The sequence below is a fragment of the Zootoca vivipara genome, chromosome 12, assembly GCF_965207765.1.
Source record: "Zootoca vivipara chromosome 12, rZooViv2.hap1.1, whole genome shotgun sequence".
Classification (NCBI taxonomy): domain Eukaryota; kingdom Metazoa; phylum Chordata; class Lepidosauria; order Squamata; family Lacertidae; genus Zootoca; species Zootoca vivipara.
The window spans coordinates 35160442-35182441 of NC_142595.1; the positions used below are offsets into that span (position 1 = coordinate 35160442).

At 45.0% G+C, this 22000-nt stretch overlaps 1 protein-coding gene across 1 annotated transcript; it reads right to left on the reverse strand.

Moving 5' to 3' along the window:
• Positions 1-6761: 6761 nt before the first annotated feature.
• Positions 6762-16164, reverse strand: SYT5 (synaptotagmin 5). The gene is made up of 8 exons (XM_035136738.3): positions 16014-16164; positions 14290-14471; positions 13585-13704; positions 13321-13488; positions 12562-12729; positions 11725-11842; positions 9367-9500; positions 6762-8341 (listed from the first exon to the last, which is right to left on the reverse strand). The coding sequence occupies exons 1-8, from the start codon at positions 16162-16164 to the stop codon at positions 8132-8134; spliced, it is 1251 nt and encodes a 416-aa protein (XP_034992629.2). The 3' UTR covers positions 6762-8131.
• Between the last annotated feature and the right edge of the window lie 5836 nt (positions 16165-22000).

Consider the following 22000-nt stretch of genomic DNA (forward strand, 5'->3'; position numbering starts at 1 on the left):
GATATCAAACCATTGCTGATAATTAAAACATTTCACTGTCCTGATGGCGACAATCTGTATTAGTGACAATAAGTACTTTTTTTTCAAATTTTATAAGCCTCAGAAGCACCACAATCCACTGCCTTTCCCCATGAACCTCCCAACCCCTATTCTCCAGCTCTTTTGTCTTCCACTGCCATTGCTGGCGCCCAGTGGCCACTATTGTCTATTATCACATTCCACTAGAAGCCTCATAAACATTTATTGGGTAACATATGTAGGGCTGGCAAATATCCAGAAGTTGAAGCTAATTTCATCACTATATCTTCAAGCTAGGAAGAGCTTCACTTGTTGGAAGCATCCAGGCGGGAATTGAGCGAATGTCCAGGAAAATCCTGACTTATGGCAGCCCATGTCGTTTTTGCTGTTTCTCCATAAAAATAGCTCAAAAACAATTTTGCCCAAAAATCTCAACAACTTTGGCAAAAAAAAGGGTGGGAGAGGGGTTGATGGGACTCCAACAGTATCCAGAGAGAGCCAAAAGTTCCCCATACCCGTGGAGTCTAGCCACTCCACCACGATGGGTCGGTCTAAACATTATCTTTGTACATTTGTCATTTTACCCATTTTATTCATCTGCCCCTACTCTCCCATCCCTTGCCCATCATTTGATCCTCATGCATCCCATTTCCCCTCCTTTCCGATTCTGTTTTGTTCCTCCCTCTAATTGTCTCAAACAAATTAAATCTCCAGGAATGAAAGAGCTTTTTTATCCTTGTAACATAAAGCCCCTTTTTACTCTGGGATTGGGAGGGATTTGCTGAGGCCAAAAGATATTTAATGCAGCAGCCTGGGCGGTACGGGGTCGGCAAGTCCGTCCCCAGGGTTCCTAACCAGGCTGTTCTGGCAGGTGGCTCTAACTTGCTTTGCATGTACTTTTACCTCAGGCTGGGATTACTGTTAAATTGGGAAGTCTCTGTACACAATAAATAACTTGACAGATTAAGTGTTCTTGCAGCCACTTTGGAAACAAAGTCTGTTGTTGTTCTGTTCCTTCTGGCAAAAGATCAAGTCTCAGGCCCAGGGAAAAGCAGGGATGCATTTAGTCCAGTGCAACACAGGAATCACGAATGAAACCAATTAAATTAGCATACCCTCCAACATTTCTCTGATGAAAATAAGGACGTCCTAAGGAAAAGTGCAACATTCCGGGATCAAATCAGAAACTGGGGCGGCTTCTGTAAATCCGGGGCTGTCCATGGAAAATCAGGACACTTGGAGGGTCTGAATTAATTATTCCCAGTGCTTTTTTCGGGGACGACGACGCAGGGGTACACGTACCCCTAAACATTTTGTGAATCTAAGTTTGGCCTCATTGAGGGGCAGTATTTCAATATGAGTAGGAAAATGAGAGTATCCCTAAACATTTTTTAAGGGAAAAAAAAAGCAATGGCTCTTTTCCTCTTCGAACCTACATCAAGAGCCAGCCAAGAGTGGTGGTGGTCTGCAGGGCCATTAAGCCTAGGGTCTCAGGCTCAAAAGGGACTAGACACTTGTGCATTTCCTGGCATTTGATAAGTTTCACAACTTGTTTTTATGCACATCAGACCAAAATGTGACGCACACCCTCAGCTAGAAAAGTATTTGTGTGTGTGTGTGCATTCATGTCTGTGCTTGCATGCAACTCGCTCTATTTTGGGTGTCTTATTTTATTTTTGGGTGATGTCATTTCAATTTGTGTTATAGCTAAGGGTCTCAAAAGCTGGAGGTGGCCCAGGCTTCTTTGACAGTTTTTATTCATTTATTTACCTGTGTGTAAATAAATGTTCAGGCAAAGAACCACCTAAATCACGGATACATTTCAGTAGATCAAATTCAAATGAGAAGTGGCCAGTTTCCCCTCAACTACCAGTCTATGACTCTCACCTGAGTATAATAGGGAATAATAATGACCTCTTGGCTTTAATGGAATGAAATGGCCTTTTATACAGCCTTGAGAACGCGGCAGTAAAGGCACTGGTGCCAACCAGAAGCAATTCTTCACAAATCATTACACAGCAGGATTTTTTTTGTATGTGTTATGAATTAAAGAACCTTTTAATGAGGGTGAAAGAGGAGAGTGCAAAATATGGTCTGAAGCGCAACATAAAAAAAACTAAGATCATGGCCACTGGTCCCATCACCTCCTGGCAAATAGAAGGGGAAGAAATGGAGGCAGTGAGAGATTTTACTTTCTTGGGCTCCTTGATCACTGCAGTCACGAAATTAAAAGACGCCTGCTTCTTGGGAGAAAAGCAATGACAAACCTAGACAACATCTTAAAAAGCAGAGACATCACCTTGCCAACAAAGGTCCATATAGTTAAAGCTATGGTTTTCCCAGTAGTGATGTATGGAAGTGAGAGCTGGACCATAAAGAAGGCTGATTGCCGAAGAATTGATGCTTTTGAATTATGGTGCTGGAGGAGACTCTTGAGAGTCCCATGGACTGCAAGAAGATCAAACCTATCCATTCTGAAGGAAATCAGCCCCGAGTGCTCACTGGAAGGACAGATCCTGAAGCTGAGGCTACAATACTTTGGCCACCTCATGAGAAGAGAAGACTCCCTGGAAAAGACCCTGATGTTGGGAAAGATGGAGGGCACTAGGAGAAGGGGACGACCAAGGACGAGATGGCTGGACAGTGTTCTTGAAGCTACAAACATGAGTTTGACCAAACTGCGGGAGGCAGTGGAAGACAGGAGTGCCTGGCGTGCTATGGTCCATGGGGTCATGAAGTCGGACACGACTAAACGACTAAACAACAACAACAATAATGTACTGTATTATGTATTTAGTTTGACTGCAGTACTCATTCTGGCCACCATGGCTGCAGTTCTTACCCTGCCCACAGTCGCTGCAGTTCTCACTCAGGTCCACAACATGCAAATGAAGGATTGAGACTGCTGTTCACGGATTGGGTAACTAGGGGAAGTTTGTTACTGTTTGTTACTGTTGCAAGTTACTGAGTACTATACTGTATAAACCAGCCGGCTAAGCTATTGTGCAGTCCAGGACTCAGAGCTGAAATAAAGAGCTGGTTGTTTTAAGAGTGGTGTCTTCATCCGTCTTTCCCACAACTTAACAGTATGTTTCTCAGTTGAGTACCCCTACCTCAGCCCAAAGCAAAGACAATGAGAAGCAACACATTTGAAATATAGAGATCTCTTCTTTATTAACAGACAAAGAGTACTGTTTGGTCAAATACATCAATATTAAAACAGGCTTCAAAAGGGGGAGTGGAGGTGACTTTCAGAGGACGGCACCACTTAAATGGGTGGTTCGTAGGATTGAAGGGGATATTAGAAACAACACACACCAAAGTTACAAAGCCTTCTGCACTTTACACAATCCCTTCAATCGTTACAAATTACACAGCCCCTCAAAACTTGGAGGCGGCCTGTTTTCATAGATGGGCATGTTGACCTGGGCACAGACATGCTTGCTGATGCCAGATTGTTTGAAGATGGATATTAGCAGGGACTTAGGAAAAGGTTATGTTGTTAGTGGAATACAGTGGGTGAGACACACACAGCACAGAACTCACTAACAGATCGACGCTGGCCTTCCTAACAGGCCATTGCTTCGTCCACTCATCAGTTATCATGGACTGTGAGGAAATCATGGAAAATGAAGTGGTAGTTCAGCTACCTGAAATGAACACCTTCCAGCATGACATATTAAACAGTATATATCCCCTTGGCTCTGCAACTGCCATCTCTTATTGTTGACGAACAACTGAAAATAAAAAGAGATGTAGGAGCAGGGTTGAAATTAAGGTGGACCTGAGGAGATCAACAGAGCAGAAAATATTCTAAACCCAAGTGGGATGGAGATGGTAGCGCAATGCCATGAACACTGCAACTACAAAAACACATTGGCTACACAACAAAATGGCCACATGCCCCTTGGCTGGGCAACTGACCTTGGCCTAGTCTTTTTATTGGTTGGTTGGTTTTCTCCCCCCCCTTTTTTTTTGGTTTCATGTTTTAACTCTCTCTCCAAAGCATGGAAGGAGATTGGTTTTTGCATCTCTGCAGGAAGGTAGTAGTTAACGGAAAATAAAATCTCACTGCTTACAAATCTGGCATTGGAGCAGCAGTTCTGCTAGGCGGTGAGATCACCCTGGGTTGCACAAATAAGTGTTAATATGTGTTTCCTGTCTTGGATGAAATGAATGCGATGCATTTAAAAGCAGGGCCTGAAGTGCTAATACTTTACAAGAGCCTTCTTTTTAAAGACTTCAGTGGTTGTAAAAGGGTGCTTCTGGCCGACTTTTCAAGATATTCATCTTGATCTGCTTGCAGGGAGGTTACACAATGCGGGCTATTTAATAAGCATTCATTCTGATTGTTGGCGGAGGGGTTGGACGATGTTGCATCAAGTGTTGTCCTACAGTTCCCAGTGCATTTTCATGTCACTTTCCTTACTGCAATAAATCCAATCTTTTGGAGAATCGGTTTTGTTGCACAAGACATCCCAATCAACTATAATCGTGAAACCTGAATTTACCAGCATGTGACCAAATTCTACCCCAAAACGGTGACAGTCTGGAACTGTCTGGAATATTTTCTCTAATCTTAGAGGGAAGTCAGATTCCAATTTCACACGCAGCTCTGGGTGGTGGTGAGCCCTACGTGTTTTGCGTTAACAGTAGAGCTGATAAAGTTTGTTTCTTTTGGAGTGCAGATGCACAACACCCGATGTTGTACAATCGGATGAAAAGTAATGCGAACATTGGCTTGGAGAGTTACAAAGTTAAAGAAACTGGGGAGCTCCTAAATTCCCAAAGAATTGTGTGGACATTTTTTAGATGGCGCGCAAAGAGTTAGTAAGCTGGCCTCCTGTGCCCTTTTCTAACCACTCTGGCAAAGCTCCAAGTGGCTTCTATGTCTCTAGAATACCCTGTTACTCAGGAAATAAGTAATTTTGTGGACTATGGCCTGTAGATGTTTGTCACTGCTCAACAGGACAGTGGCTTTCAAAGGTGGCCCAGTATTGTTACAGTATAGATGATGATGCTCTTCTCCCTCCACCTGTCTGAACATGAAATTTGTGCCATTCTATAGTATAAGGGAGACAATGGTGGATAACTGGGGAAGGGCCTTAGGTCTTTGGTGAGGCATCAGCTTGCATGCGGAAGATCCCAGGTACAGTTCCTGGCATCTCCAGGTAGATCTGGAAGAGACCGTGGTCTGGAATCCCAGAGAGCCACTGTCAGTCAGTATAGACCGGAGGTCGCCAACGTGGTATCCCTCTAGATTTTGTGCACTACAACACCCATCATCCCTGACCATTGCCCATGCTGGCTGGGGCTGATGGGAGTTGTAGTCCAAAACATCTGGAAGGCACCACACTGGTTAGCTCTGATGTAGACAATACTGAACTGGATGGTGCAATGAATGATCTGACTTTGCATAAAGCAGTTCCTATATTAATTGGACCTTCCCAGCCAAGATGTGAGGACAACACCAGCAGGATATCTCTCTACTGCAGAGATCGTTCAAAACATCTCTTCCCCAAACAAGAAGTGACTAAAATCCTTTCCCCTCCCATTCCCTTTTCTCCTGGTTGCTCTTATTTTAGAACAGAGAGTTCAGAAACATAATACTGATTTGCTTCCCCATTTGAGGTACATTAACTTTGACTAATTAGAGTTAGTTCTTCTGTTGCCAAGATCAGGAAGTTGAAGTCGGCCATTTTGCCTCAATTATACGTTTTTTAAAAAGCGTAGAGAGACTATAGAACTATAATTCTATAGTTTTATGGTATATGATATATACTATAAATGTGCTGAGAAATCAAGAATGCTCTACAGCCTTTGTCTTTCTGCTGACATCATCAGCTAAAGTATGCTTATAGACGAGTCTAATAAAATACTTGGTAACTTAGCCTAAAAGTATGTTCCTTTGAAAACTGGACCTCATCTGCAAATTGTCATTGGAAACAGATTTAGAACTATTTCTGCTATCTAAGCTCATTTGCTTGTGAGTTCAGTGGACGGTTCAACACTGATGTTTACTTGTAGGCACAAAACCTTTGGTAAAAGGATTGTAACAGAGACCAAGAATTATGCTTTGTCAAATATTTGGGGTGGGGTGCGATGGAAATAGTGCTTCCAAATATAAATATCAAAAGTTCTAGTCTAATGTTTTTCTTTCTTTCTTTCTTTCTTTCTTTCTTTCTTTCTTTCTTTCTTTCTTTCTTTCTTAATTCTTTCTTTTTTATTGTGGACTTACTTGACCTTTGACAGATGTTTTGGCCTAAGTATTTCAGTATTGCCTCCCTCTCCTATTCTGGCTCCATGCAACATGAAAGCAAAAGTAGTCATTTGCATTAAAAAGACAAAAGCACAGAGTCATGCCCAGAATTCAGATTTCAGATTTGGACAAAAGTATTTCAATTCAGGATTACAAGCCCAAATCATTGGCTTGCTAGCAATCCCATTTAAAAAATAAAATAAAAATCCAGCTATTAATGTACCTGCTAAACAGCTACTCAGCATGTGATTAGGTCTTAAACAATAGTTTGTAGAATTACAGAATATTTGCTATAAAACCAATTGATTTTGTATCATTGTCATAGCAAAGGTGTTGTAAACATGTTTCGATCCATGGGAAACCACTGTAAACCAGCTGTAAATCCTATAGATAAATGCTTTTTTTCCTCATTTATAAAATGCATCAAACTGGTTGCTAACAAACAGTAAACCCGTTGCAGTTTTATAATAAACCAGTCGTAAGCTTGTAGCAAAAATGTAAACATGTTGTAACATAGCAAAATTATTTTAAGTTGGTTAGTAAATCACTAGTAAATCTGTAGTTAACCTGCTGTAAGTCTACATAAAGCCTATAGCAAATTTTCTCTAACACTCATATCAAACATTTCATAAATAAGTTGTAAAGCATGTGCTGTAAAACGGATACATGGTTCTGTCAAAACTGTTAGAAAACTCCAAATTAAGTCAATATGAAGTAGAATAAGCTATATACGAACAGCTTCATTAATACGTTGGCTGATGCTTAAATCTCTGTTAACATCAACATCCATAAAACTGTTGTAATTTGGGAAGGGGGCACCCTATAGTAAATATATGCTAGTAAACATATCCACAGTAGTTCTCCAATGACGGCTAATTTTTATATGTCAGATAAGTATGTGAACATTTTGTAATAAAATAATTAGGATATACTACAATACGTTTTATACATGAAGTCCACACACAGCATATTTGCAACCTTATCCCGATTAAGCTGTTTTAGGCAGTTTCAACTGCAAAGGAGGACCAAATTTTAAATATTTCATAACACAGTGGCCAGAAATGTAAAGCTATTTTAATCATCATGTGCAGAGCCACGGTCAAGTTGCATTTTCAAACCATGCATCAAACTAGGTTTTAAACGATTTCCGGTATGTTTCCACCTAAGATCTAGCTTCCTAAATCAGTATTATAATGCAGTGTCCAAAAGTTAATATTATCAGAGAACCGGGTTTGCCACAGCTCTTTTGTAAATCTATTATAAACACATTTGTAGGCATTGTTTGCAATAGATTTACATATGATTTTAAACATGGCACCAGAGTACAATACCCAAAATGTATATGAAATGGTGTCCTTTAAAGAAAGCTGCAATGGACCTATAGTATACTCAAAGGTAAAAAAAGATAAACAGTAGGTTTATTTGAGGCTGGTTTTCCCAAAGATGGCATGGTTAATGTAAAGATCGCTTTGTCAAAACGTAAGCCTGCCTGGCACATAAGGTTCAGCTTTCAAGGGAGAAACCAACCCAAAAATATACACCTGTGCAAGTTGTGTTGTAAGCCTCATAGTAAACCTATAGTAAATCTCTAACCTGTCTTAAGCTGCTATGTAAGCTAGCTTCCTTCTTTTTTCACACAGTGGATAAAAAACAGAGGGGTGTTTTTTTCACTCTCTTGGAGATGTTTCTTTTTTTTTCAACAGGAAATGGCTCTGAGAGAAGAGACAGGCTCACAGGCTCTCCCCCTCCCCACACACGTGCACATTTTCAGGGCTGCCTCAACCACACACTCCCATTCGCTCTGGACGGGAGAAGCAACTGCTGCCAGATCCTTCGGCCAACAAGGAAGGGGCATCAAGAGGTCTTTATGCCAACAACCGCATCCACCTCTTCTTCAGGCTGCAGGGTGTGCCACTGCGCAATGGGTCTCCGAGGATTGGCCAGCATGTCAGACCAATGGCGCAGCTCGGCCCCCGTGGCGTTGCAGCCCACAAAGATCTTCCCGATGGCTTCGTTTTTGCCCAGTTTGTCATAATCCAGGACCGTCAGAACAACCTGGACTTTCTGTGAAGGGGGGGGGGAGAGAAACAGGCACGATCAGCAGCAGAAGAGCAATAGAGCTTTACCCTCTGCCTCCCCCCCATTTCCCACCTACAACTCTTCCCATTGTTTACTCTCACACACAGCTTGAGTTCCAGATGCACCTTTGCCAAATTGCTAGGGGAAAGCACTTGGGGAGTGGAGGCAAACAGTTTGCCGGTGGATAGTGGCTGGTAGGTAAAGGATTAAGCATTCTCTGTTGAAAACTGCACCCTCTCCCCACCACTTTGCCAAAACAATTGGGTCCTTATTATCAGAAGGAAACTTGGCAAGATTTAAGTACTTTTGACCTGGGGAGAGGTTGGGACATCTAATTTTAACGAGGCTATGTCTCTCTAGCTCCTTAAAGCCTGGAGCTTTTCAAAGGGTTGCAACTGAAGTGGGGGGGGGGTTAATCTAGAAAAGACTTGTGCATAACCCCGAACTACCAGTAGCAGATTCTATGGTGATTTGAGGACTGGGTTTCTTTCTACTCACAGGAGCATATGAGGGGTGCAGTGATTATCCCTTTTATCAATTATTCTTTGAAGAGTGAGATTGGCATGATTTGTAATAGCAAAGAAGTCTTCTGAATATGTCGAGGGTCTTTCTAAAATGTCATCATTGATCCACCCAGAGGGGGGGGGGAAGTGTGCAAGTAATTTTTACAGCCAGAATGCTCAGAATGAAGAAGGATCCACAACAGCTCAGGACCCAGGTAATAATAATAGCAAGCCAGTTAGCTATCTGAACTTGCAGTGGATCAGTGATGAGAAACAGCAAACTAGTTTGCCAAATATCGCCTGACTTGGGCCCAAAACAAATACACAAACTTAGATTCAAACTAGCCGGACAGAAACACATATGCAAAATTCAGCACTTGTGCATAAGTGTAAAAAAAGTAACCTCCTAGCAAGACTGCAAAAATATTTGTCCACACATCTCTAGTTCAGAATTGTCTGCCTTTGGGTGAAATGGGGGTGGGGGTGGAGAGAAAGGTGGGGGGTTACCTGGATTTGTTCAAATGGCACCTCAAAACTGAACGACTCGTTGTAATAGGGATTCAGTGTGTTTTTCTTAATGGTTGTTTTCTTCTTCTTGATACGTTTCCCTCCTTGCATGAGATGGATTTTAACATAGGGGTCTGGGATAGGAGTAGAAAGATATTTCAGAATCACACAGCAGTTCCATTATGCAATGTATTGCGGGTGATCTGTGTTCCCATTTTCCCCACTGCTAATGAATTGTGATTTTGATGTCTATTGAAGGGCCACATCTAAGAGGTAGCAGAACATCTGTGCTTTGCATGCAGAAGGTCCATGGTTCAATTCTGGGCATCTCCAGGTATGGCTGGGAGAGAGCCCTGTTTGAAATCCTAGAGGGCAGCTGCCGGTAATAAGAAGAAAAGCAACAGCCCATCTAGTCCAGCACTCTGTTCTCATAGGACTCGGCTATACAGCTGCAAATACTGTACTGTAAAACGTTTTAAGTGTGTTGTAAAGTGCAATATACAAATGTGGCACTAGATGACAGCAGTGAGTTATAGGCAAATTCAATATATTTCCTAAAACGTTATAAAAAGCATTTTTACAGTATTTTTAATATGTGCATAGATTCCACACCAAGTGGCCACCCACTGATGATGATTGTGATTATACTTTTTATTATTTACTAGCTGGCCCTGCCACGTGTTGCTGTGGCTCATCTGTGTGATTCCCCCCACCATGTGCCGATCTATGATGTATCCCGCCCCCTCCTCCCCCCCCACCCCTGGCTTATCCCTGTAATTCCCCCCACCCTGTCCTGACCCATGACTTATCATGCCTCCTCTTCCCCCCACCCCCCGGCTCATCCCTGTGACTGGTCCCACCGTGTCCTGACCTAACCCTCCCCCTCCTCCCCCCAACCCCCACCCAGGCGAGTCAGTACCTCCATTCGGCCTAGTCTGTAAAGGCTTCGGCCTAGCATGTAAACGGGAGCTGAGGTGCTGTTGAGAGGGAAGGTTTTATAGGTGCAGTACCAGTGTAGCCACCGCTAGAGGGCACTGGTTTGCAACCTGGTTCTTTTCCCAGCATGCATTTTCGTCAGAGTGGTGTGTTTTGAAACACGGTTTTTGGGGGGGTTTTACCTGGCGGAGGTGTGGCATCTGTCTTAGCAAACTTTCCTATAGCCTTCAGACATTCGCATGTGATGTGTCAAAATTTGACCTCAACCGGTCAAGCGGGTTTGGTGAAAATTGGAAACACACCCACATGCCCAGTTTACATTTATATAGATATAGATATGCCACCCATCTGACTGGGTTGACCCAGCCACATTAAAAGCTTCCCTATGCAGGGCTGCCTTTAGATGTCTTCTAAAAGTCATATAGCCATATAGTTGTTTATCTCCTTGACATCTGACGGGAGGGTGTTCATGCTACAGCAGACAGTAAGTAATACTGAGAAGGCCCTCTGCTGGTTCCCTGTAACTTTACTTCTCGCAGTGAGGGAACCGCCAGAAGGCCCTCTGAGCTGAACGATGTGGGTGGAGATGCTCCTTCAGGTATACTGGGCCGAGGTCATTTAGGGTTTTAAAGGTCAGCACCAACACTCTCAATTGTCTAGCTCAGGCACCCACAAACTGCAGCCCTCCAGATGTTTTGGTCTACAACTCCCATGATCCCTAGCTAACAGGACCAGTGGTCAGGGATGATGGGAATTGTAGTCCAAAACATCTGGAGGGCCAAAGTTTGGGGATGCCTGGTCTAGCTGCTGCATACTGGATTAGTTGTAGTTACCAAATCACCTTCAAAGGTAACCCCACGTAGAACGCATTATAGTAGTCAAAGCGGGAGATAATCAGAGCATATACTACTCTGGCAAGACAATGCTCAAGCAGGTGGGTCTCAGCCATCACACCATACAGAGCTGGTAGACAGTCTCCTTGGACACAGAATTAACCTGCGTTTCCATGGACAGCTGTGAGTCCATAGCAACAACACTCTCCTCACCTGTGACTCCCCAGCAACAGTGGAAGTTAAATATTGTCTGTCGAGGATAAGGTTATATACTGAGCCGGGAGGGCCAATGCTCTAATTTGGTATACAGCAACCACAACCACCAATTAGACCCACAAATATGAAAATATACTTGTAATGCACTTCAAAGAACAAATACATATATATTTTTAAAAAGAGTAGCAAACCAGCCAGTAATAGCACAGCTCAACTGGTTATAGATCTGCTTCAGCCATTAAGTCTTTTTCGCAAATGCCCCCATCAGTCACAGAAACATAGAATCATAGAACTAAGTCCTTAGGAAAGGTTTCCAACTAAAAGAAACCCAGGCTGTGCCCTGATTCAGCTTGCCACGATGGCGAGTTCTTACCTGAAAGGCCCCCCACATCCATTTTTTTCAGGTTTTTCGCTTCTAGCACAATCACTGTCAGCTTCCCAGCCGTAGGGACATACCGGAGAGAAAAGCAGACGTCTCCCAGCTTCTCATGCTGAAGAGAGGAGAATAGGGCTGGTTTAGAGCTAGGATGGAAGCATCAAGAGCCAATCTCCATATTTAAGGGGTGGGTGGGTGATTTGGTTCAGGCAAAAGCCTTCACACAGTTGGCAACCCCCCCCCTCCCCGCCATCTACAGGATGCCAATTCTGTGGTCAGGAGGACTCATGTGACTCTCCTCCTCACAGCCCCAGTTGTTGAATCATGCAAACTCCACATGCCAGCGAGGCGCCGTGGTCCGAGTGTTAATAAATGAGAGCTCAAAGTCCACCACTGGCACAAATTACCTCACAGGTTTGTTACAAGCAAAAAACAACAACGGAGAGTGCAGGAGAGCCATGTGTGCTGCCTTGAACTCCTATTAATGTTAAATAAATGGGATGTAAATGTAAATAAATACACAAGCAAAATCATCCCAGCTATCTGATGTCAGCTGTTTATGGAAAAGCGGCTTCTTGCTGTTGTTATTTACTCACCCTTCACTCTAAGGTCCCAGGGTGAATTGCAACCATTAAAACACAATGTTAAAAACAGTTTTAAACAACTCACAATCACAAAAAATGAGGTGAGTCCTGCAAGTATCAAAAGCCGGGGTAATAAGCTGTGAGTTCAGAATTCACTGAAATAATATGTGAAGGGCTCCGACTGTGATGTTCAAACCCGCTTTCAGAGTCAGGCACTGTTGAAAGTAACTCCACACGGATCAATCCCTACCTCTTCTTTCTCTGCCGACTGCAGGTCCCGCCACTCTTCAATGACGTGGGCCAGGTCCACCGTGTTCATGGGGATGCGTATCTCACCAATGGCATCGTGCTTGGAGAAGCGGTCAAAGTCATAGACGGCCATGACGAGGGTCTTGCCGCCCAGTTCCGAGTAGGGGACCTAAGGGCCAAGCACACCACAGGCTGATTAAATGGCAGACGGCATTGCAAGGGTGGGGAACCTCCCACCTAAGGGTCAGGTGTGACCACCTGGACCTATCAAGCTCTCAGAACTCTCAGCAGGCCCCACCCCTTCTGCTCAGGCCACACCCCCTCACAGGCCCTGCCTTGCTCCCTGAGTGTTTTGGCGTGGCTGGAAGGTGTCCTTCAACTGTGATGATGCTTCTTCCTTGCCTGAATGGAGGATTCAAAGGGGGTTATGGGTGTCTGGGTAGGCATTGGCTACTGCCCTAAGGAAATTTTTGCATATGTTGCCCCGCCCACTTTTGCTTCTGGCCCCGCCCACCACTGATATATGGCCCATGGTAGTTTGCCCTGAAGGGAATGTTGCGTCCCCCTGCCTCTGTGCTATTGGTCGATTCAGTGGTAAAACTGTGTGTGATAGGGTGGGGAGGGAGAAGAGGATCCGCAAATTATGGGGAGAAGCCAGTGGTAAAAAGGGAAGGCGATGGAGTAGATGGGGAAGAAATTCTCAGCAAAGCTCAGGAACTTTGGCCAAGATGGAAGAGGGAACATGCAGAAGACAACTTGCCTTAAAAGTGAAGGACTCGTTGAAGGTGGGGTTGAGGGTTTTGCGGTGCACTTTGGTCTCATATTTCTTCTTCTTCTCTGGGAGCAGGAAGACTTTGACGTAAGGGTCCGAGGTGCCCCCAATGTCCAAGGCTGGCAGGTCAGCAGCTTGCAGAATGCCTACCACCAGCTAGGGCAAGGTTTAAGAGGAGCAGAGGTAAGCTACCTTGCCTTGGGTCAGACCACTGGCCCGTCCAACCCAGCTGGCAGCATTGACCATCCCTACCTGGGTGCTTTGGAAGTCATAATCAAGTGAGTACTGGAGTTTCCCCAGCTTCTCCTGGGGCTTTTCTTCCTTGGGCTCCTGCAGCAGAGATGGATCCAAATCTTCTATCTCAGGCTGGACCTGGGAGGGAGGGAGGGAGGGAAGGGCCAGAGCAGCCAACAGGGAAGTATCAGCATCAAAGACAGAGAGCAATCCACACCATATATCTAAAGTACTCCATGCTCTTTCCCACCCTGCAAAAGAACCATGGGAACTGCAGTTCCCCCTCCTAATATTCTCACTGCCCTTAAAAAACTACATGTGCTTTTAAGGTATGGTGTGGATCTGCCCCGAAATGTTGACGTATGTAACACAGCACAATCTACAATTCTTAAAACCTGCATGTTGATCAGGTATATAAAATGTATTTCGGAGGCACAGAAGCAAGCACCTAATAGGCAATGCTAAATTGATGGCAGCTTTTCTGTAGTTCCCTAGTTAAAAGTCAGTTTATGTATGGGTTATGGATGCCTGCATCATAGCTGCCAAGTTATCCCTTTTTTAAAGGGATTTTCCCTTATGCTGAATAGGCTTCCTCGCGAGAAAAGGGAAAACTTGGCAGCTATGGCCTGCATGCGTGCAAGTGTGCAAGTTCAGAAATACCTTAGGAAAGCGACGACTTCCCCCGGTGCCGTGAGAGGGAAGCAGCCACCAGCCTTGACTCACCTTGTCGATGTAGCTCATGCCCAGTTCCTTCACCTCCTTCATGTTGATCTGGGCCTTCACTTTGTCTTTGCCTTTCTTCCCTTTCTTCTTCTTGCCACAGCATTTCTTACAGGTGCAGAAGCAGCAGCAGAGAAGGAGGAGGCCGGCCACTATGAGGATGGTGGCCAAAGCCCAGGGCGGGACTGGAGAGGGGCAGAACAAAGGATCAGTGAAGGCGGGTGAGGTTCAACAGCTTTTCTCTCTTTTTGGACATAATATATACAGCGCATCTTCTAAGCCAGGCATCCCCAAACTGTGTCCCTCCAGATGTTTTGGCCTACAACTCCCATGATCCCTAGCTAACAGGACCAGTGGTCGGGGAAGATGGGAATTGTAGTTCAAAACATCTGGAGGGCCGAAGTTTTGGGGATGCCTGTTCTAAGTTCTGAAAGCATGTTGGTTAATGCAAGAATCTTGACGACAGCCCAGTAAAGCAGGCCAAAATTATCATTCCCCCACACCACCCCACCCCCATGGCAGAAGGGGAAATAGTGGTTTGCCTAATTCCTGGAGGAGTTGAGATTTAATTGTGAAATCCTTTACTTCAGGGGTGGGGGGGACTTTTTCAGCCTTCCCTTCTTGAGCAACTTCTGTAAGATATTCTACTATAGTTGCTTTTGGTCCTTGAATAAAAGAATCCTAATGTTCCCTGAGCTGAAATGGAACTTACTCCCTAATAAGCATGCTTAGGATATAAGCACAAGCTTAGTAGTGAGGCCATTTCCCTAAATCTATCCATGAGCCTTCCAAGCCCTTCATCCACATGATAGAATCCTCGCAGGCCCTTGCAAGCCTTCCTGCTTTTGTGTCACTGTCACATTTGGGGGGACACCTCCCGTTTCCTCCTTCAGGCCTAAGCTCTGGCTTCTTTCTCCAGAGTTACCTAATTCCATGGAGCTCTGCCTGAAGAAAAATCTTTGTCGATTATACATCTCAAAAGGTTCCACTGATTAGGCTAGGGAAGAATATTACAGGCACCTGAACTTTTATAATGTTATATCCACATGTGGAACGTGGAACAGATATAAAGCATCTATCTAGGCCTATGTGTAAAGGTAAAGGGACCCCTGACCATTAGGTCCAGTCGTGACCGACTCTGGGGTTGCGGCGCTCATCTCGCGTTATTGGCCGAGGGAGCCAGCGTATAGCTTCTAGGTCATGTGGCCAGCACGACAAAGCCGCTTCTGTCGAACCAGAGCAGTGCATGTAAACGCCGTTTACCTTCCCGCTGGAGTGGTACCTATTTATCTACTTGCACTTTGATGCGGTTTCGAACTGCTAGGTTGGCAGGAAGGCCTATGTATACTTTGCATTAAAACTGTTTGCCGATATAACATCCACACCACACCCTTTAGCATCAGAGATTTGACCAATCCAAGCCCATATATTTTCAAGCAGAGCTTCATGAAGGCAGGAGGGGGTAAACAAACTGGTATTTCAGTTGTACGTTCTGCAGGCTTGCTTTGCTCCACTTGTGTGGAATTAGAGGACACACAGTCTTTGCGCATTCTCTGGGCAAAAATTAAAACCGAACCCACATTTTAGGGCCAAGAAATGCCAGCGTATGCGACTCAAATAGATAAGGCATTGTTTGTATAACATCTTGACGCCCTCTCAAGCCCGTTTCATCAGACCCATCCTCCAAGCTGAAATGTAAGCTCAGAAGGTGCTCAAGCTCTACCTACTTGGCAGGGCGCCCAGCTTGTTCATGAACTTGTCTTTCAAGTCAGAAAAAACGTTCTCTTTGGTGGGCATTTCGGTGGCATTGAGGGACGGTTCCATCTGGGACTCTGTCACCTCCGAGTCCACCTTGGCTGACCTCCGGGCTGCATTCATTGTGGAACCTGGAAGATGAGAGAGAGGGAGAAAAGGCTAATTTGTTAACTATTGATGATTGCTGCAAGTGTAATCAGTTTTTTAAAAAAACACAAAAACACCACCCTGTGCAGTTTAACACTATTGACACCATTCCCTAAGGTAGCGGCCCTCCCTCCCTGTTCAGATCCTTCCTTTGTTTTCCCATCAAGCCTTTGACTTGTCCCTTTACACCTTATAGGTAAAGGTAAAGGGACCCCTGACCATTAGGACCGACTCTGGGGTTGTGCCGCTTATCTCACTTTACTGGCCGAGGGAGCCAGCGTACAGCTTCCAGGTCATGTGGCCAGCTTCTGTGACCAGAGCAGCGCACGGATACGCCGTTTACCTTCCCGCTGTAGCGGTACCTATTTATCTATTTGCACTTTCAAACTTTCAAACTGCTAGGTTGGCATGAGCTGGGACCGAGCAACAGGAGCTCACCCTGTGGCTGGAATTCGAACCGCCAACCTTCTGATCGGCAAGCCCTAAGCTCAGTGGTTTAACCCACAGCGCCACCCGCGTCCCCCTTATACCTAGCTGTAAACAGGTCCAAGTTCTGGAGCTCTGCAGTGCATCTCTTGATAGGTCACACTGCCATCACCTAAGACAGTGTTTCTCAACCTTTTTTGGGCCAAGGCACACTTGTTCCATGAAAAAATTCACGAGGCACACCACCATTAAAAAAGTTAAAAAATTTAACTCTGTGCCGCCCTATATTGACTATATAATTATGACTGTAAGAATCACTTGCCAATTGCTGTGTTGGTTGCAATCTCCTGTAATAAGGCTTCACAAGCCGCTGATTTCTCTGCCAGCACAATCCTTTGCTCAGCAAGTTTCGGGTTGAGCTCATCCAGCCAGCTTCTTTAAGTTTGTCTAACCACCCTCCCATGGTGGTGGCTGTTGAGAGCTGCGCTCGCCCCGCGTCGTGACCCGGCCGGCTTCCTTTCCGGCGGGTTAGTGTTGGTTATTGGCGGCCGCCAGGCACGTGACAATGCAAATCGCCCTTCTCGTCGCCGCACGTCACGGCACACAAGCCAGCGTCTCGCAGCACACTAGTGTGCCGCGGAACAGCGGTTGAGAAACGCTGACCTAAGATAGGGGTGGATGACCTTTTTCAGCCTGAGGTCCAGGTTCTCTTCTGGGCAGCCTCCCAAGGCCCAGTGATGGGACATCCAGAGGCAAAAGCGGGAAGTGCAAGAAACATCACCTTTGTACAGTGGACTCGTTTCTACACATACGTACACATTCACCCCTCCTTCCCCTCCATGTAGTCAAGCAAGAAGCATTATCTGAGAAGACAAAGTAATTATCAAGCCTCAGGCTTAAAAAGGTACCGCACCCCTGGGGTACAGAAATCCACATGTTATGGAACCCCAGGGTTTCCCAGGATTTCTCACGGAATCCTGCACACACAACCCATATTGCTCCAGGCATTTGCACTTTATGGATAGACAGACAAATGCAAGGTGGAGTGGGGCAATCGCTCAGCACAGTCCTGTTTTTGCTGCTCATGTGTTCTCCGTAACTGTGAGAAGAACATCCAAATAGAGCTAAGGTTGCTGTGAGAAATTGTGAGGTCCTGTATATGACCCAGTTGTTGGCATCTGAGGCCCTTCTCTGTGTGCCACCTCTACACGAGGTCTGGAGGTTGGCAATGCAAGAACTGGTCTTTTCAGTGGTGGCTCCCCACTTGTGGAATGCTCTATATATGGCACCATGCAAAAACTTGCCTGCTTTTGGCACTTAATTTGAAAGGTTTTCAAGTATTTGCGGCCTCTTTTAGTTGCACAGGATCTGCAAGACCTATGCTTAATTTTTTTTAAAAAAGAGTTTTTATTGATTGTGTTTATTGTAATTGGTTTTAGACTTTCTTTTGGGTCCTGGAAAGAAACTGGGAGTCAGCACGGAACTTTAAGCTGTGGCAAGATGTGGTTGGCTCTACAAGTCTCCGTTAATAAGCTGGCTGCTGTATTCTGAGCAACTGTAGCTAGAGCTTCCAAATGATCTTTCAAGGCAGCCATCCAATGCATTTGTCTTCTCTCTTGAATAAGCTTAGAGGTGTACAAGGTTATAATAATCCATTATTCATTTTTATTGTTTATTTTTCATTCATTTCCGTTTCCATCCATTCATAATTAGTTCATTCATTTGTTGCTTTTCTCAGTGACTTTGAAAGTAAATTCAGTCAGTCTCCTGCTGCCTTTAACTTTAGTAACAGTGTCCAGGGGAGCAGTTGCATCCATCTGTTGCAGCAAAGAGTCTTGTTGCATCTGGAAGACTGACCCATTTATTCAAGTAGAAGGTTTTATGAACGAGAGTTGCATCTGATGAAGTAGGCTGTCGCTGTGAATGAAAGCTTAAATCCTAATAAATATGTTCATCTTTAAGGCATCACAAGACTCTGTGCTTATTTGCTCCAGAAGAACTAAAATCACCACCCCTGTGTAAATTGTTAGCAAACGTTTGTTGTTTTATAACTTTGCCAAAACACAAAGGAAAACCCCCAGCTTTACTGTGAGATAAACTGAAAAGGACTGCTTTGCTCCCTTCATAGCTGCCAAGTTATCCCTTTTTTAAAGGGATTTTCCCTTATGCTGAATAGGCTTCCTCGCGAGAAAAGGGAAAACTTGGCAGCTATGGCTCCCTTTAGCAGAGCAAAGAGAAGAGTAAGAGGAGATGTAATGAGGATGATTTACAAATACATCTGGGGGATTAATACAATGATGAAATGGGGGGGGGGGGAACTAGGTAAAATGAGCACATGGATAAAACCATAAACGGTTTCGGTGATTAGCTCTCTGGGTTTTTTTGATCAGTTGCCCCAGGTTTGCTTATGCAGAATTGTGTTTTGATGTGAGATATTTGGACAGGGTGTCGGTGTGAAATGCATTAGGTCATTCTGAGCTAAAGTTTCTCAGAATGCATTTTTGGGGGAGTAAAATCTCTGACACACCCCTCTCCTCTCCTCTTTCTCAGAGCCTTAGAAAAAGAAAGCCAAAGTAATGCAGAATTTTCTCTGAATATTCTCCATGATTTATTTTGTTATATTAATGTTTTTGGGTGAGTGGGTGGGTGGGTGGGCGGCTACCACCCCCAAGCACACAATGCTGCCACGGCTAATTGTGAGCACCCATCCTGAAGAAACTGGGATAATTCATCCTCTCCCTGGAGAAAAATCACTGAAAATGTCTGTGCCCTCCCCTCCCCCATTTCTCTTCCTTGAATTTGAGAGGCTGCTGTCTGTGACCAGCACTATGTGTGGAAAGTGACATTATTGGTTTGTTTTTGTTTTTATTATATATTTTGTGTTTTTTATATTGCAATTTTATGTTGTGAACCACCCTGAGATCTACCATATGGATATAGGGGTGCTATACAAATTTTGATAATAACAATAATAATACGTTGTTTGAAAGCAGGAGCCTGGATCCTTGGGCTCTCATCCAACAGAATGGCAATGTTGGGAAACCTTAACCTGAGAGCTGCATTCTGGGAAGAAAAATGAAATGTATATATATTTGTACAGTTGGCTAGCTTCTGCACCACCCCCATCTCTCTATCCTCCAGCCAGGCAAGCATGAAACACCCTAGCCAGCCTAAAGCACTGGCGAGGAGAAGGCAAGTGAGGGCTGGTAAGGAGTGTGGCTTCAGAGTCCTGAGGGCCACACTGGAAGGCCAGGAGGGCCTTATCTGGCCTGAGCAGCTTCCCCATCCTTGCAAAAGGCTGTAGTGTATCTACTTTGCGGAATGGGGGCGTGTGGCTTTTCCTTCACAGTCTCTTCCCTCTCTCTCAGCTTCTCTGTCACACACACACACCCCTCACTCAAAAACAAAGATGTTCCCTTCTGCTGAGAGCCATCTTGCCTCAATAAGGGTTTGGCGAGGGAAAGGAAGACGCAGCTGCCGGGGCGCACGGACTCCCGCGACAAGGAAGCCGCTGATTGGACGGGGGCATCTCCCCTGACGCTTGATGGACAGAAAAGCAACAGCTTGGCGAGGCGGGAGGGAGGGGGCGGCAGCCCCTCGGGGACTTTCCTCGTAATCAGGCAGGCAAGCAGGCACGTAACGCAGGGACGCAGCGCTGGATTTCAGGACCTTGGACAGCAAAAGCAGCAGCAGTGCCCGGCGGGTATGGACGAGTGCGCTATTGATCGCCTTAGCAGAGAGCTGCCCCTCCTCCTTCCCTTTTAAGACTCTCCATCTAGAGAACCCAGGCGTCCTGAGTGCAGCCATCCCTCCCAACCCCCACCCCAATTCCTGCTTTTACTACTACCTAGCCTTTCCAGGGAAGATCGGAGTCTGGCTCCCAGCCCACTCCCCTCCCTTTTAACTCACTAGCCTTCCCGCCCCCTCCCGCCCCGCCTCTACAGTGCAAACCACTCAAAATGGCCTTCTCCCTAGATCCCTTTAGAGTGGTAATGATTTCCACTCTAAATAATTAAGGAGGACCGAAAAGAGCTGGGCGCGGAGGACGAGAGGGAGCCCGAGGGAGCGCCCGCCTCGGATTATCACCCACAGTGCTTGGCCACCGTCTCTCCGCAAATCAGACTGACAGGCCGTTTCTCTTGCTTGGACACTCCCGTTTATCTCCTGACAAATAGGCCGGAACGGCCTCTGGATTCGAAAGCAGCCGCCACCCGAATAAAAGAGCACAGTTCAAGCCCAGCTTGCTCCTGGAGGCAGCATTTGAACTCAAGACTCGCGGTCTGCTTTAAAAACAACATCGTCAACTCCCCCCCCCTCCCCATTCTATTTGTGACTGAAAGGAAAACATGAAAGAGGCACGGAAAGAGCTGTGATTTGACTGTTTGTTTGGGGTTTCTAAGGGTGCTGTTCTGATAGCCACTCGCGGGAAAATTTACTGGCGTGGTTATGCAGAAGCTATATGTGCTTATACTGTAGTGGTTATAAGAAAGAGCTTTGAACAAGAAAGCCTGCATTTCAGACTTCAGCTCAGCCACATAGATAGATAAATGGTGATCTGCTGTTAGTATTGATTGCAGATGCTGCTTTCCACCATTTTAATAATAATAATAATAATAAATACATCAAATGCTAGTCCTACTCAGAGTAGACCCTTTGACGTTAATGACCATGATTAACTTAGGAGTCTACTTTGAGTAGAACTGAATACAACCCACGCTGTACAATCCTGGCTTATAGGCAGGGCTAAGGCAGCTCCTGTTTCAGATATAATGTGTATCTGGCTTAGCAAACCTGTGGTGGAAACAGCAGGGAAGGGGACCCTGCAAACACAATGGTTATTCGTGGTCCAGTAAACCATGGTTTATTTTACTCACTGAGATCCTTCCATCTGAACTTGGCTACTGTTTGCAGGAAGCATTAATTACAGTTCAATGCACATGAAAGAAGGGGTGTTTGATAGAGAGGGGTGGATATTAGGGTTTTTTTAAGGAAAAGAAAATGAGAAATGCATTTAACTCTCCATAGATTTAAAAGAAAAAAGAAAAGAAGAGAGGGTTTTAAAATGTCATTACGTAAATGACACTATTTATATTTATAAGTGAAAGGGATCCAGTTATTTAAATACGCTGTGTGGGCTTGTTCTGACTGCCATGAACAGTGATGTTCACAGTCTATCAGGCACAATTTTACTTTTAAATATTGTTTCGGTTTTGATGGAGAAACTGAACGGAAGGGAAACGGCGTCTGTGGAGCCGGAAAGACACAAAGAAATCGATGGACTGACAGATGCTCTATATATTATTAGTAGAAAGCTCTGCGCTTTGTGCTCCTGCCCTTCCCGTCTCCACCTCCTGTGTCCACCCCGCATGATAGGCCCTGAAGTCTG

What these genes read in the sequence shown, in the direction of transcription:
- SYT5 (XM_035136738.3), bottom strand. Translation starts at nt 16,164, where the DNA reads ATGAATGCAGCCCGGAGGTCAGCCAAGGTGGACTCGGAGGTGACAGAG. An exon ending in GCATGAGCTACATCGACAAG is followed by an intron (nt 13,705 to 14,289) that starts GTGAGTCAAGGC and finishes CCTCCCTCCCAG; the next exon opens with GTCCAGCCTGAGATAGAAGA. An exon ending in ATGACTTCCAAAGCACCCAG is followed by an intron (nt 13,489 to 13,584) that starts GTAGGGATGGTC and finishes ACCTTGCCCTAG; the next exon opens with CTGGTGGTAGGCATTCTGCA.